Genomic DNA, 16,685 nt, shown 5'->3' on the forward strand with positions numbered 1-16,685 from the left:
TGTTTTTCTTTGTCAAATTTGTTTGAAACTGAACCCAATAGAATTCGTTATGGTAAAAGAAAATAAAGCAAAAGACGATGTCAACTTTATATTTCTTTTCCTCATTGTATAAGTAGAAACAGAACATAAGTTTCAAGATTCTTAAACATCTCCCTCCTCCAACTGGCACTGCCATAATTCAGGACTCACCATCTTTCAGAAACTTCTGGGTAGTTTCCCTGCCCCCACCTTTCCTGATTCTCATCCATCCTGAACGCTGTCGCCAGAGTTATTCTCTGACACTCAATTGGAGTATTTGTCACTTTTCTTCATAAAATATTTTAGTGGCTTCCATTACCTACATAATAACCAACTCCCCAGCCTGCCGTCTGAAGCCCTGATTATCTGGAGGCTGCCTTATGTCCAGCCTTACATCTCACTGTGCCCACTTATTCTCTGTGCCAGCACACTCAACTGCTTCAATTCCACATATATTTATCAAGTACTTGACTTGCCTCAGACCCTGAGCTAGGTGCTGGGGATTCAAAGGTAAGTTTATGAGATGGTCTTTGCCCCAAAGGAGCTCACACTCCAGAGTAGAAGAAATATTAAAAATACAGGATGTAACTGCAACATATGCTGACATATGCCTTTGTACATTCTAGTGTTGTTCTGCCTAGAATATGGTTTTCTTTACATCTTTCCTGTAAAGCTTTTATCTGTCTTTCAAGACTGTTCTTGGTCTAGACCTCAAGCTCCCACTCTTACTCATTAGGCTAACCATGTTTCATTTTGTAATTAACATTGCAATGTATGGTTCAAAATTGTTGATTATTGTCCATGGACACTTGAAGTAATAAGGGTTTATATCATATAATCTATTTTTCTCTATTAATTGGGATAGTATATATAGTATATACTCTTGGAAATCCCATACATACTTTCCATTTTGCCCATTTCATTCTTTGTGAAACAAAAGGAAATCCCTTGGAAGATACAGAATTGTCTGATTAAATGAAGGTTTGTGTGTAATGTGTGTCTTAACTATTCTCTCAATTTCATGCTTCTCTCCTCAGTTCTACTTTACAATAAGCATGGACTGTTTTTTGGATATTAGCCCTGCAAAAATAGGTTTACTGCATTTAGAGATGCTAAAATATATTATTCCATTGCATCTCTGTTCTAAAAAACCTACTAAAGATCTATGTAGCTTAATAGAAATATAATTAATATAGAGTTCAAACTTCATCCAATGTACACAAAGCATGATTAATAAATATTAATAAGATATTTATACTTGGTGAAGCTACACTCACTTGAGAATTCACATAGTATCACATCTTCTTCAGCAGATAGCTTTTCTGCTTCTCAAAACTAAGACAAAAATCTATCTTAGTGACTAAGGGAAATAACATTTAATCATTGTAAATTAGAAAAGAGAGTGAAGGGAATTCTCAAAACTATGAAATAATAATGAAGCCCACAGTTGATGGATGGAATGTATCGGCTTTAAATTTAAGGGACTTACATATCTATTTTACAGAGTTTTAAACTGCTATGATACATTCTAAAAGTATAGATGCCTGTTTCTGAGACATTATCTTTTTTAATTTTTTTTTTTAATTTACTGATAAGAGAGAGAGAGAGAGAGACATCAAGTTGTTGATTCATTTATTTATGCATTCATTGGTTGATTCTTGTATGTGCCCTGACCATAGATTGAACCCAGAACCTTGGCATATTGGGACAACTCTTTAACCCACTGAGATACCCAGCCAGAGCCCCTGAGACATTATCTTTTTGTCTTTCTCATCAATTAATAATGAATTACTTTTACTTGAAAATAATGATTTGCTATAAAGTCTAGTAACATATGATGGACTTTAATAAGTGATGAAAGATATTATTACCTTATTGGTATTTCATACTCTAGAATTGTAGAAAATGAGAGAGTGTGGTAAGTACTTGGGTAAAATCTGAAAAGATTTGGGTTCCTATAAACTCAGACCTAAACTTAAGTAAGAGTCTGTCCATATCACAATTATAAATAAAATAAAGATTAGGACCAATAGCCAAGTGTTGAAGATAAATGGAGACTGAGATTATATAATCAGCTTTGCCACCACATAATTTTCTAGGGCATGCAATTAACTTTGCTGGAAGGAAATACTTTCATTTATAAAATCAAAGAATTCACATGAATTGACTTTCAAGTTCCTTCCCCTTTTATAGTTCTGCTTCCATTACTGGTTCAGGATCATATCTCTTTCAGAATTCTTTTTATTTTTTTTAATTTGGCTTCTTTGTTTATGTCTTCCTGAATATATAAAATAGACACAGTGTAACCCTGCAAACATGGGCATCAATCTAAATGTAGGAGGGGAAGGAATGCTATCAGTAACCACACTTAGTTTGAAGCTTACTTTGCATCTATATATATTTTTAATTTTTTATTAATCTTTATTGTTGAGATTATTACAGATATCCCTCTTTTTCCCCCCATTTCCCCCTCCACCTGGTTCCTGCCCCACCCCAGGCCTTTGCCACCCTATTATCTGTGTCCATAGGTAATGCATATATGCATGTAAGATCTTTGTTTAATCTCTTCCCACCCTCCCACGCCCTTCCTCTGAGAATCATCAGTCTGTTCCATTCCATGCCTCTAATTATATTTTATTCACCAGTTTATACTATTCATTAGATTTCTTATTTGTTTATTTTGATTTTTAGATTCAATTGTTGATAGGTATGTATTTGTTGCCATTTTGTTATTCATATTTTTTTATATTTTTCTTTTCTCTTCTTCCTTTTCTTAAAGAATACCCTTCAACCTTTCATATAATACTGGTTTGATGGTGATGAATGCCTTTAGCTTTTTCTTGTCTGTGAAGTTCTTTATCTGACCTTCAATTTTAAATGATAGCTTTGCTGGGTAGAGTAATCTTGGTTGTAGGTCCTTGCTATTCATCACTTTGAATGTTTCTTGCCACTTCCTTCTGGCCTGAATAGTTTCTGTTGAGAAATTAGCTGACAGTCATATGGGTGCTTCTTTGTAGGTAACTAAATGCTTTTCTCTTGCTGCTTTTAAGATTCTCTCTTTGTGTTTAGCCCTTGGAATTTTAATTATGATGTGCCCTGATGTGGTCCTCTTTGGGTTCCTCTTGTTTGGGACTTTTTGTGCTTCCTCAACTTGTAAGTCTATTTCTTTCACTAGGTAGGGGAAGTTTTTGGTCATTATTTCTTCAAATAGGTTTTCAATATCTTCTCTCTCTTATCTTCTGGCACCCTCCATAATGTAACTGTTGGTACACTTGAAGTTGTCCCAGAGGCTCTTTACCTTACCTTCATGTCTTTTGGATTCTTTTTTCTTTTTGCTCTTCTGGTTGGGTGTTTTTTGCTTCCACATATTTCAAATCATTGATTTGATTCTCAGAATTCTCCATGCTACTATTGAATCCCTGTATATTATTCTTTATTTCAGTTAGTGTATGCTTAATTTCTGACTGGCCCTTTTCTATTTTTTTTGGAAATGGAAGGTTTTGGAGGTTTCAAGAAGATTCTTAAGTAACCTTATAACCATGGTTTTTTTTAAATTCTATATCCAGTAATTTGCTTTTTTCCATTTCTTTCATTTGTGACATGTTTCTTTGTCTCTGCATTTTGGCTGCTCCCCTGTGTTTGTTTCTATGTATTGGGTAGAGCTGTTATGTCTCCTTGAGTTGGTAGAATGGCCTTGTGTAGTAGGTGTTCTATAGGGCCCAGTGGCTTAGCCTCCCCAATCACCTGAGCTGGGAGCTCTAGGTGCACCCCTTATGGGCTGTGAGCACAGTCTTGTTGTAGTTGAGACTTGATTACTGTTGGTGTTACTAGGAGCAATTGACCTCTAGGACAATTGGCTATGAGAACCATCTGCGACTACAGTGGGAGAGCTGCTATGCAGGAGATACCCCTATGGAGCAGAACTGGCTTCAGTGGGCTTTGGTGTTCACTGAGTTTGCCCCTTTGAAAGTGTTGCTTATGGATGTGTAGAGGTCTAATCTGGTATGGTCTGACACTAACCACTGGGTATACTGGCTATTGGGTCTTCAGGAGGTGCAAAGTCAGCCATTGCCTGGGGCCACCAAGCAGGGGCTACAGAGAGATCTGAAGATTCATCCTCTTTGACTCAGGTTTGGAAGTGCTCGGATGAGGCCCAGCTGTGAAGCAAGGCAGGCTGCTGTTGGTGCCTGCTCTTGGGCCTTTTATTGATAGGCTCCCTGACCCAGCTGCAGCTTGTTTGAGATTTTAGCCTGAGCAAGGACAGACCATTCATATACAAAAGCTGCTGCACACAGCTTTGGTGGGGTTGTAAATTGGATGAGGCTGGGTGTCAGGGAATCACCAGGATGGAGCAAGCAGAAGTGGCTGCCAGTCAGCCCTGTGACTGGGGAGGTCCCAACATAGGAACAATGATCCCTGCGAGCACCTCCATCTGGAAGAAAGCTGCCCCTGAATTCCTGCCCCAATGCCAGACAATCCAGTTCCTCCTTCTATATGTCTGTGTTCTCCAAAGCCTTGCCCTGGTGCTGGAGCTCAGAGGAAGCAGGAGCTTGTAAGTTCAGTTCATGGTGCTGGCCTTTTAAGAGGAACAGCTGGGTCTCCAGCAGCCTCCATGTCACTGAGCCCCAATCTTCACTGGTTTTTATAGCCCATAATTCTTATTGCCCATAGGGACTTCTTTTCCCAGCTCTGGGACTCTGGGCTGGGGTTCTGATGTGGGGTTGGGACCCCTTGCTCCTCCAGGCAGCCTCTGCTGAGACGATCTCCCTCCTGATTAAAAAAGCAGCCCATGTGGGTGCGGGACCAGCCTGTCTTGCGCCTCCTGATCTCCTACCAGTCTCAGGGTGCTTTCTTCTTTACTTCTCTAGTTGTAGGATTTCCATTCAACCAGCTTTCCAGCGCTTCTGGATTCTGTATTTTAGTTGTAATTGTGATGTGGTTGTTGGAGGTCACGAGTGTAGGCGTTTACCTACACCACCATCTTCCTACTTTGCATATATTGATTAATTAAATCAGTGTGCTAATATTACTGTCGTTATTTTATGACTTAAGTAGTTCATTTATAATTTAAGAAGGTGAATACAGGGTTGTAAAATATTTTACATTTAATTTCTTTTGCATCAACATATTTTATATTTACGTAATATACATTTTTCATAAGTTAAGATAAATGTATCAATAAAATAAAAATACAATAATTATACCTATTTCCAGATAAGTATGTTGCTAAAAAGTGTATCTTCTTTGCATTTATCTAAATTGAAGTTTTCATGCTATGTTCATACATTTACAACGTGGGACAATATCTGTATTGAGGTACATAAATATTGTGCTTACTAATAATTTTTTATTTCATTCTGTTCTTCTTTCACTTTCCCACAGACTTGCTGCTTTCAAATAGCTGCATTCCCTTTCTGGGTTCATCAGAAGGACTGGATTTCCAAACAATTCTGTTAGATGAGGAGAGGGGCAGGCTGCTGCTGGGAGCCAAGGACCACATCTTCCTGCTCAGTCTGGTTGACTTAAACAAAAATTTCAAAAAGGTCAGTTTATTTATATATATTTGCCTGGATGCATTTATTTTCATCGATTTCTTTCTCCCTCTCTGCGTTGTTTCAAATGTCCTGGTGTCAAGTGCAATAGGTGATTTACATGTCAAAAAGAACATACTGTCTTTGATATACATTTTAGATTTTTATGGCTTTAAGTACATATATATGTTTTTTGTTAAGAATGAATGAACCTGGCTCAGTGGTTGAGTATCAACCTATGAACCAGTAAGTTATGGTTTGATTCCCAGTCAGAGCATGTGCCTGGGTTGTAGGCTCAATCCCTGGTGGGGGGTGTGCAGGAGGCAGTTGATCAATAATTCTCTCTCATCATTGATGTTTCTCTCTCTCTCTCCCTTCCTCTCTGAAATAAATAAAAATATATTTTTAAAAAAGAATGAATATAATACCATAACCTTTGAAAATATGAATGGAATGCATGAAAATGTAATAACTGGATAGTACTACATTATACAGTATGAATGAAAAGTTTTGGATTGTAAAGCTAGCAAATGAGGTATTCATCAAATATTAGCATTTATATCCATAGCAATTTTTGTAAATAAGCAAACTTTAAATTGATAGTGTGACTGTGATAGCAATTTAACACCACACTTTTTCTCCATACTCCCATTTTATATTTGAACAGGTTTCTCCTATGGCCCAGTCACACTCAGATAGTGAAAATTAATGATGTCTTAACTATGGGCTCATTAAGAAAAATCTTAAGGAAATATATACTACTTATTACAAACACAATAGGCAATTGCTGCTATATCCTACTTTTCAACTAGTACTGTGATACCCAAAGCAAAGGGTACCATACCTTAGGCCTTGTAATTATTATTAGCTAGTACTTTAGCAAATATCAATATCTATGCAAGCAAAGATAGATACCAAGACTAGAAGGGATGGAATGGCTGATGAGGAGACATACTACATGGCCTATTCTGCATCTATGAGGGATCTTTGTTGTTTTTCTTCTTTTCTGGAAGTATTCCAAAAGAAGTACTAGGCTTAGGGAGGGGGTGAGAGTGAGGTTGAGCGGGGTCAATGGGGGGTGAGGGGAAGGGGCCATCTGTAATACTTTCAACAATACAGATAAATTAAGAAGAAGAAGAAAAATACTAGGAGTCATCGCAAAGTTTCAGGTTAATAGAGACTTCCTTCCATTCAAAAAAAGTTGTTGATAGGTATGTGAGGATTGTGTGGCCTCATTAGAATGCACCTACAGTGACCACTTTAACTCAAGTCTATAATTTTGGGATGATTTTAATAATTAAATATTAGTTGCTTAGTTATTTGAATATTATTAGCATTCAGGGCTTTAGTCTATCCAGGGAAAAGATTTATCTACATATGTATTAATATTGATTAATTAATCTGCATTAGAAATAATGGCTTTATTTTTAATCATTGTAAATTTTAACTTTTCCACAGATTTCTGAGTGAGATTCACTGAAGGAAAGGGAATTATTTCTTATGAATGCTCAGATTTGATAAAGAAATAGTCTTTGAATGCAAATGTATATGCATGCATTTCACGTAATCTGTATTTCTAGAAGAAAGTGTGAGAGCTAAAATATTGCCAGTAGTTATTTTGGACTTGTTTTAATACAAACACACTTGTAAGCATATAAGGTTACCTTATTTAAAAATATATTATTCTATAGCCTGTATATTGTTTACAATAAAATGAAATAAGCAGTTGTTTATGTTCTGGAATTCAAAAAGCTTGCCATTATTCTCTATTCCATTTATTTTTAAGGGTATGCTTTCTTTTCTTTAGGACATTTTTAAGGACTTATACTTTTAGGAGAGCCTATAAATGGTATTAGCTATATCTCAGTCATCAGGAAATATCTTAGAGGATGAATCTTTTTTAAAAAAGGCCAGAGAAAAATCTTAGTCTACTTTGTTATATTGCTTTAAGAGATAGTAAATAGCTAACAGCATTTTTTCCAAATATGTCTCAGTATAATAGCAATAAAGCAATTCATACTTTTAAGGGAATTTATTCTTGTGCTATTCTCTGCCTTTAGGGATTGGAAGAAAAAGTCCATTTATCTGAACTGAGTCTATTAGATCATTGCTTAAAATAAATTGTGATAGCACAATTTCCTTCTGTGACTATTTTAAGCAAATTGTTCTTTGGCCATATTCCATGCTTGAAAAGTGCTAATATTTAATAAAATAAATATTTATGAAATATTGACTTCCCTTATGATGTTATTGAAATAAATGATTATTTGAACACATTATAAAATTAGGGTCTGTGCTAGAGATTTTTGGCCTAACTGATATTTTTTTGACATTTCTATAACATGTATAATTCATAAAGGGGTTATGCATGTAAAGTACGAATTGTTTATGTAGGTACCCACCTTTAACATTTATATAAATCACTCCAGTGTTAAAAGGTACTCCACAGCAGCAAGTAAGTGTCAAGATGTAGTACTTCAGCAGTGTTTAGACCTACACGGTTTGCATTGGCTCAGTGCCGCTCGGCAAAAATCCAAACTACTCTGCAGAAGAAACCACACAAGTTGGGACTCTGTGGGGCTGAAAGATGTTCTTTGTACTCCTTAGAGTGAAAGCAATATACAACACATAATTTAATTAGGAGTGACTAGTTGGGAATATTTTCCACTGGGAAATTTATAAATTTTTAATATTTTTACATTTTTATTGAATTTTGGGGGTGACTGGTTAATAAAATTATATAGGTTTCAGGTGTACAATTCTATAATACATCATCTGTATATTGTATTGTGTGTTCACTACCCCAAGTCAAGTTTCCTTCCCTCACCATTTATCCCCCTTATACCTTTTTCTCCCTCTCCCCACCCACCCCCTTTTCCTCTGGAAATCACCACACTGTTGTCTGTGTCTATGAGGTTTTTCTTTTCTTTTTGCTTACACCATTCACCTTTTTCACCCAGCCCTTCAACCTTCTCGCCTCTGATAGCTGTTAGTCTATTCTCTATCTATAAATATGTTTCTATTTTGTTTATGAATTTATTCTATTTATTAGATTCCACATTTGAGTGAAATCATATAGTATTTATCTTTCTGTGACTGGCTTATTTCACTTAGCATAATGCTCACCTGTTCCATCAATGCTGTCCAAAAAGGTAAGATTTCCTTCCCCTTTGCAACTGAATAGTATCCCATTGTGTAAATGTACCACAGCTTTTTTATCTGCTCATCTACTGATGGGCACTTGGGCCTCTTCCAAATCTTGGCTATTGCAAATAATGCTGCCTCTTCCCCGCTCTGGTGCTCTGGGCTGGCAAGCCTGCCTTGGGGTTGAGACTCCGTGCTTCTCAGGGGGATCCCTCCGTAGCTGAAATATCCCTCCAGAAACTTAGCCACTGTCCATTCATGGGACTGGGAACAGCCCTTTTCAAGTCTCCGCCCTTTCTACCAGTCTCCGTGTGGCTTCTGTAAATTCTTGGTTATAAGACTTCTCGTCAGCTAGTCTTCAGTTGGTTAGTCAGGATGATCCTCTGGGAAATTAATATATATATATATTATATTATATTATATTATATTATATTATATTATATTATATTATATTATATTTAGGCCCAGCCAGCGTGACTCAGTGGTTGAGCGTCGACCTATGAACCAGGAGGTCACGGTTTGATTCCAGGTCAGGGCACATGCCTGGGTTGTGAACTTGATCCCCAGTGTGGAGCCTGGAGGAGGCAGCCAATGATTCTCTCTCATCATTGATGTTTCTCTCTCTCTCTCTCTCTCTCTCTCTCCCCCTCTGAAATCAATAAAAATACTAATATATATGTATATACATATACATATACATATACATATATATATATAGAATATTTTCAATTGAAGTATCAAAATTCAGGATATATGTTTACTTAAAGTTTTTGTTCAGACAAGACTGTACCTATTGAAATGTGATACCTTACAATTTAAGCAGCTTTTCTAAATTTGTTCTGTAAGGCCTCTCTTAGTTAAGGGATGCCCTGTGGTTTCCTCTCTAGGAAAGGTTTGGTGGGACAAATATGGACATTTATTTGACATACCCTTCCCCAACATTAGACCACACTGGAGCCATTAGTGACACCATTCCAAGGGAAAGACATGGATCTGAAGCTGTATTTACCACTCCTGACTATTTTGTTATAAGTTGAGTTCACCCAGCAGCTAACTATGAGATGAAGACTAGCTTATAGGATATTTTTAAAGTTGTGTTCTTGGGATCAACACATGTGAGAGGGTCGCTAAGGAAATCGTATTAGACAAAGGGAGGCTGAGCTCTGATGCAATTCCAACAAAAGCTTCAGTTGACAGGCCAAGCTGATAAGGTAGCAAACATTTCAATATTTTCCTCTAGAGTAAGTGATAATACCATTATTTTGCTGGGTTTATCTTATACAAGAGAATCTCTATTTTCTCTTTATCTAATCTATTCACCATGACCATCAATGTTATCTCTTTGAAAAATAAAACTTATCATATTTCTTACCAGATTACACACTTCTGGCAGTTCTTGATTTCTGAGGAACTTGAATGAACTCCAAATTTCTATTGCCCTCTAAGGCTCTTCCCAACATATTTGCACCCTATATTGTTATCCACTCTTCATTGTCCCCTCACTCATACTTTATAGAGATGGAAATATCATCTGCTTGATGTTATCAAGGACCCAGTTCTTTCCTTTTCTTCTGTTGCCATTCTTGGTGTTGGCATTATCCTTAGGTTGGTATCAAGATGCCTGGAACAGTTTCATGGATTGCATGCAAACAAGGAAATGCAAGGAACAAGAGACCATCACTTATTATATCTCTTTTTTAGGAATCTTTTGAAAAACCCTCCCTCACATCTTATTGACTAGAACCACATCAATTCAAGCCCTTAAACTCAAAAGAGGGGTCGGTGATTACAAGGTGGGAGAAATGTTCAGGAAAGCAGTCACGTTGAGCGCTACCCTTAGTGAGAGGAAATAGAAAGCAAGCTTTCTGAAAAATATAATTTGTTTAGGGGACTAATTTTTTCTCATTAATGTAGTTTACTTGAGGCAAACATAAAAGTTTTCTCAGCCAATCAAAAAGAAGAGTGTGTATTGTCTATTTGAAGAGAATTATCAAGATTCGTTGGTACTATAAGGAAATTATCTGTAAGAATTTATTTTTCTTTCAGGAGACAATGTTGGAAAGTATTCAGTGCAAGTAAAAATCTTTGAAATAATTTATTTTTCTCTACCCTACATGGTAAAAATTGGAAAATCTGCTAACCTTGACAAATACTTCTCTTGCTTATGTAAGTTTATTTGCTCAATAAAAGTTCTCTGTTATTTGTGTGTAATCTGCTGCAGATCTCTTCAAATGTACTGATATCCTGTAGCCTTTGGCAATCTCACAAAAAATATAGGTATGCTTTTTATTTCTTCTCATGGATGGCTATTGTTGTATTGGCTGTTGTCATTTTTTTTATTTGACAACCTAAGGGAAAAGAGGTCAGTGCCCCTGACCAGTCAGGCATTGTGTATTTTAAAAATTCTTGAGACATGCCGGTTGAAATGTGCTGGGTTAAGTTAAAGAAACTAGATTTCCCTGCTGTTGCCTTCAATATCCTACCCTGTCTCTAAGGTCAGAGGGAGCATATATAAAAATTTAACGGTAGATAGACATTTACATCCATTTGTCATTCACTTATAAGTGATGCATTAGAAACCTGTTCAAGGCAGACATCATAATAATGAAAGTATTTGACATTTGTACAGTATGATTTAAGGACCAATGATTTCTTAACAAATGCTTTTAAACTACATGTCATCTGTCCCTGTGACTACAAGTGGACGTTCTCCACTTCAGCCAGACTTAAGTAGTCCTAGCAATAATTCATATAAAATTCAAGGCCCTCTATGTAAACTTCAGGAGTAATATATACAAGTTGAAAGTCTCTCCCTCTTTTTTTAATGAAGTCACAGTTGACAATAAAAACGAAAAAAAAGAAAAAAAGTCCAGCATTCTCTGTTAGGTTATGTTACTTAGTTGAGCTTCTGAGTTAATGAATTGTTGGGATCTTTCCATCTGAAAATGTTACTCACTTTGGAGCCAGTTCATGCATGGGTGGAAAGAGTTGCTGAACCAGGATGTAAGCAAATGGGTCACAAAGGGGATGATGTATTAAATGAAGCACTGCTTTTGTATCTATTTCATTCAAACATTTGTTTCTTGGTTTTCTTTCTCTTTTCTTCTCTCTTTTTCAAGTGGGCTATAGAGGCAGATGAGTAGACCAATGAGAAATAAACCAACTCTGAGACTGCAGTTATTATTTATTTCACCTACTAATCTAATCACAACTGGTATGTGAACTCAGAGTAATAATAAACAACTTTATTTTACTTCCTGTAATCCCTTTCCATTCTTCTCCTGGGCCAGTTCTATATCTTCAGCTGGCCTGTGGCTTTTTTAAAAAATGTATAAGTATGTTTTTATTAATGAGAGAGAGAGAGAGAGAGAGAGAGAGAGAGAGAGAGAGAGAGAGAGAGAGAGAGAGAAACACCAATGTGAGAGAAAAACATTGATTAGTTGCCTCCCCTACACACCCTGATCTTGTATTAAACCTGCACGTGGGTATGTGCCCTGACTGGAAATCAAATCAGTGACCTTTCAGTGCACAAGACAAAGCTTAACCAACTGGGCCACACTGGCCAGGGCATGCCCTTAGCTTTTGAGGTCACTGTTTAGTAGTACAGGCAATTGTTACTCATCAATTAAAAAGTCCAGTCTAATGTGATAAAACTTCCAACCTCATTTAAAATTGAACCTCCTCTCCCTCTACCTGTCCCCGCTTGGGCACGCCATGTGAGGGAGGGTCCCAGCACAGGGGAGCGTTCAGAGGCTTCTTCTTCTACCGAACGCTCCTCCTTTTCCCGAAGCTTGGTAACCACAGTGCATGACCCCTCTGGAGTCAAATCAGGACAAGGGAAGGGGGGAGGGTTCAGAGGAGTGTCTACTGTCATTGTCTCAGGGACCTCTCAACTTTCTGGCCTTGTCAGATGTTTAAGGGTAACTTCTTTCACAGGCACCTTTGTGAGTTTTTGGAATTTACACTTTTTGGAGTTCTATTCCTTGCTGTTCTCTGGATAAGGGTGACTGCATTTCTCCTCTGACTGGTATGTTCTCTTCTTTCTCCGACAACAGATTGCAATTTTTCCAGGTGTTAACTTCTGAAAGCTTTTCTCAACACTCTTCAATAGGACCTAAGGTGATCTCATGCCATCCAATATATAAGTGAGCATGGCTCCCATCTGTTCCATAGGACATGCCACATGCATTTTCCTGGGCACACTCTGGAAGTTCAGGCTGATAACCATTATAGCCATTGAGCCTGTTCTTTGTTTTCATTGTAGCTTGTCAGTCTCTCATCCTCTAGACATTAGTCCACAATGTCCCAGGAACTACATGTGCAGTATCAAGTGCTTCTGAAGGTCCCACCAAAGCCCCTTCCCTGTCACCTACTTCTCCCCGTAGGGATAGTAGGACACATAATACATCTGTCTCAGATAAAACATCCTCCTCAAGTTTCCAACTATTTTATGGTTTGAACATGGGTGATTCTTGGCCACCTACTTTGAAAATTTGTGTATCTTGAGCTTGCATCTCATTTTGAATTTTTTTCTCAGCTAAAACATCTCTTTTAAAATCTTGCTATACTATAAAAGCCATAAAATGAGCACTCAAAAGAATGTTTGCTCTACCTCCAAATGTAATGGGTGAGTTCATTGTATATCATTCCTGAAGTGTACACAGTGGAACCATAGGAGTAACCAAAGGGAGAATGTTAATATTCTTATTTATATTGTTTACTCTTCGGCTTTTAATAACTTCAATCCAAACATTTGCTGTTTTATATCTTGTTTCCCATACTTTTCAATAGTTTTATTTTGTGGGCCTTCAGCAAAGCTGAGCTATAACCAAGCGTCCAGATAAAAAGGGTAGGACATGTATTGATCCATTTTTAAATAATCTTCAAAATTAATCTTTAAATAGTTTACTGTCGCTTTGAGATAATACTTAGTTATCTTTATTCCTTTTTATTTTGTTAATTTAATTTTTTTTGTTTGCAACTGTCAACATTGAATATTGCACATAAAATATTCAAAGAATTGCTATGTAGCTAAGCAAATGTAAAGATCTTTAAGTGGGCCCCACCCAACGAAAACATTCCAGCTAAACTTGTGGTGTTAAAGGCAAAAGCAGTATAATACTTAAAATTTTTCTATTCAAAGTAATGTACACTTATTTTTAATGTAAAAAATAGTAAATATATATATATATTTATTTTATTTTATATATATATATATTTTTGTGTGTGTAGGGGTGAGGGGTGTGTGGAAAGGAAGTTTTCTTACTGGTTTTAAAATGAGAAAACAATGTACCAAAGCAATATGTACTTTCTATAGTCCGCTATTATGGAATAACCCGAGACAATGTCACCTTGCTAAAATCTAGCTCTTCACATTTGCTTAAGAACTTCACTCTGTTGGTTATTTAACAAAAAAATTAATCAAAATTATTTAAAAGGAAACATTGGATAAACTTAAAGATGAATTTGGGCACTTAAAGAGGGCTGGCTTTTTTTATATAGAAGAATGTTTTTAAAAAAAGGAATTTCTACGTTTACAAGTGTTTTTCTTCTACCTAGCAATCAAAATGTAATTATTCTATTATTTTTCTTCTAATTTAACATGAGAACTAGGTATGTAATTATAAAAAATTAGTCAGATTATTTGAAATTCCTCAAACTTTGCTTATTTTAAGGCATTCTTATTAGTAAAATAACTAAACTAAGTTAGTATATAATTTTAAATATAATAAATTTCAGTGGAATATTCAAACACCCATATCTGTGTAGCATGAAAAGGACTTGGTTATTTTCCGGTCCTAAAGGAACTCTAAGACAAGAGGGTTTTCATACACGAGGATTCTGGACTTGCTTTCTTTATATTGAGTATAAGCAGAAATGCTTTTATAAATCAGTAACTCACTTCATGGTGACATTCCCATCTAATGCCTTACCCTGTAAGTCTATTATGTAGGGGGAAAGATTCAGAATAAATATTTTATTTTAAATCAAGTTATTGATAAAAGAAAATTGCCATTCTTTGTATTCTTCATTAACACATGACATTAAGAAAATGTAAACACTTGGAAACCATGCGGACATCCCAATAAATTAACTTTTGGTATAAGGCACCCTGCTTAGTTTCATGGTGATTAATCCGTCCTACTGCCTGCGGAGCACAGGCTGCCTGAAATCGCAGAGGTGAAACAATCGCCTCGTTCATGGATGTGCGGGCTCCCAGCGCGGGTGCCGATGTGCAGTCCCATCTGGTCACTGTAACTGACTGTCAGGATGCTGTCAGACTGCTCACGCGCCTGCCAGGACTCTGACAAGAACTCTGTCTCCATTGTAAGGGAAGCTGTGCAGATCACTCCGCAGTAATGAATGAATACTTATTATGCATGTGATACTGTGCCCGGCGCTAAGGACGGTAGGAAGGAGAAGCAACGTCCCTTGTCACTCAAGAACAGCGACCACTGAACTTCAATGAGTCATATCTTCCTTCAGTGGTAATGGAGACTGTGAACCGTATTCCTTACGAAATTTTGAAATCTAGCCACAGATAAAATTGCACCACAAATTCAAAATTACCAATCCATTTGTGGATGCCTTAAAATTTATTTTAATTGGTATGGTACAATAGCATTTCTCTGACTTTTTTACAAGACATGCTTATTGAACTCCCTACTACGTTCCTAGCATTCTTTTAGATGCTGGGGAGATAGTGGAGAATAAAGCCATTTAGGCCTCTGTTTTCATGGTGCCTCTAAATTTGAAGGGAATGGGAAGAGAGGTTGATGGAGAAGAGAAAAGGAAGCAAATAAGAAAATACCACTTAGTGTTAAGTGTTATTTTAAAAAATATAATAATCTTGGGAAACTACATTAGATTGGTCTTCGGAGAAGGCCTTTCTGGAGAGGTGATATAAACATGGACACTTACAGGAAGGGACCATCCAGAGGAGTTCAGATGTGTGCCAGAGAGAGCAAGCTCATCCTGAGGATAACACTGAGATAATATTTGAAAATGCAGCATGAGCTGCTAATGAGCAGTATGGTAGGGACCCGAACTCATGAACTTGAATTCCACTACATTTCATTGATCTTTTAAAAATGTATATTTTTATTGATTTAAGAGAGGAAGGGAGAGGGAAAGAGAGATAGAAACATCAATGAAAAGAAAGAATCATTGATCGGCTGCCTCCTGCACACCCCCCTACTGGGGATCGAGCCCACAACCCGGGCATGTGTCCTGACCAGGAATTGAACCATTGCCTCCTGGCTCATAGGTTGATGCTCAACCACTGAGCCACACCGGCCGGGCTCATTGATCTTTATGTCTAGGAAAAGATCCCAAATTGAATTGCAAAAAGAAAGTGGCAAATAGATATGATAAACACAAGTGTATTAGAATTCCAAGATGGTTGGGGGAGAAAAACTAAATGTAAAAGAAATGTTGAGCCGAGTCCTAAGGAAAGAAAGGAAAAGACTGTTCTCACCTAAGATTTCATGAAGAAAGCTACATGGGCAGATTTGACCCCAACCTGGAGAATTTAACCTTCCCATCTGTAAGAATGTCTACGCCAGCCAGTTTCAATTATGCAAGCTTTTCCTTTGGTGCTCCTGACCTTATTTTTCAGCAGTCAGTCTCTGAGCTCAGGTCTCTTACCTCTCTGTACCTGGACCCTAGAGTAATCACTGCTCCCTGGGTTGTTCAAATGCTTTAACCATTTAGCATTTAGAGCAACATGTTTCCCACTTCTTTGCAACCATTCAACAACTTGGATCCTGTTCTTTGATAGAGATGGCCCTTTGCATTTTTTATGACTCTGATTTTTTTGTGTGTTTAATTAGGTTTTATGAACAAATTGTAGCTTCCTCTTTTGTATTCTATTCAGTGTTTTTGGCATCTCTGAATTACGCCAAAGAGAATTTGACTGACCTTGCACTTGGGAACTTGAGTCAATTAAATCGCTTCTCCAAAGATGAAACAAAGACCAGATATAATTAGAAT

At 36.9% G+C, this 16,685-nt stretch overlaps 1 protein-coding gene across 3 annotated transcripts in view; it reads left to right on the forward strand.

The window, feature by feature from the left end:
• The window catches only part of SEMA3D (semaphorin 3D), a 196,806-nt gene that overhangs the window by 85,959 nt on the left and 94,162 nt on the right, over positions 1–16,685 (forward strand). For all 3 annotated transcript variants that reach the window (XM_036328333.1, XM_036328331.1, XM_036328332.1), the window contains exon 3: positions 5,401–5,561. In XM_036328333.1, the coding sequence (XP_036184226.1) occupies positions 5,401–5,561 (161 nt within the window). The remainder of the gene's footprint in view (positions 1–5,400; positions 5,562–16,685) is intronic.

Source organism: Myotis myotis, unplaced genomic scaffold, assembly GCF_014108235.1.
Source record: "Myotis myotis isolate mMyoMyo1 unplaced genomic scaffold, mMyoMyo1.p scaffold_m19_p_11, whole genome shotgun sequence".
Lineage (NCBI taxonomy): Eukaryota > Metazoa > Chordata > Mammalia > Chiroptera > Vespertilionidae > Myotis > Myotis myotis.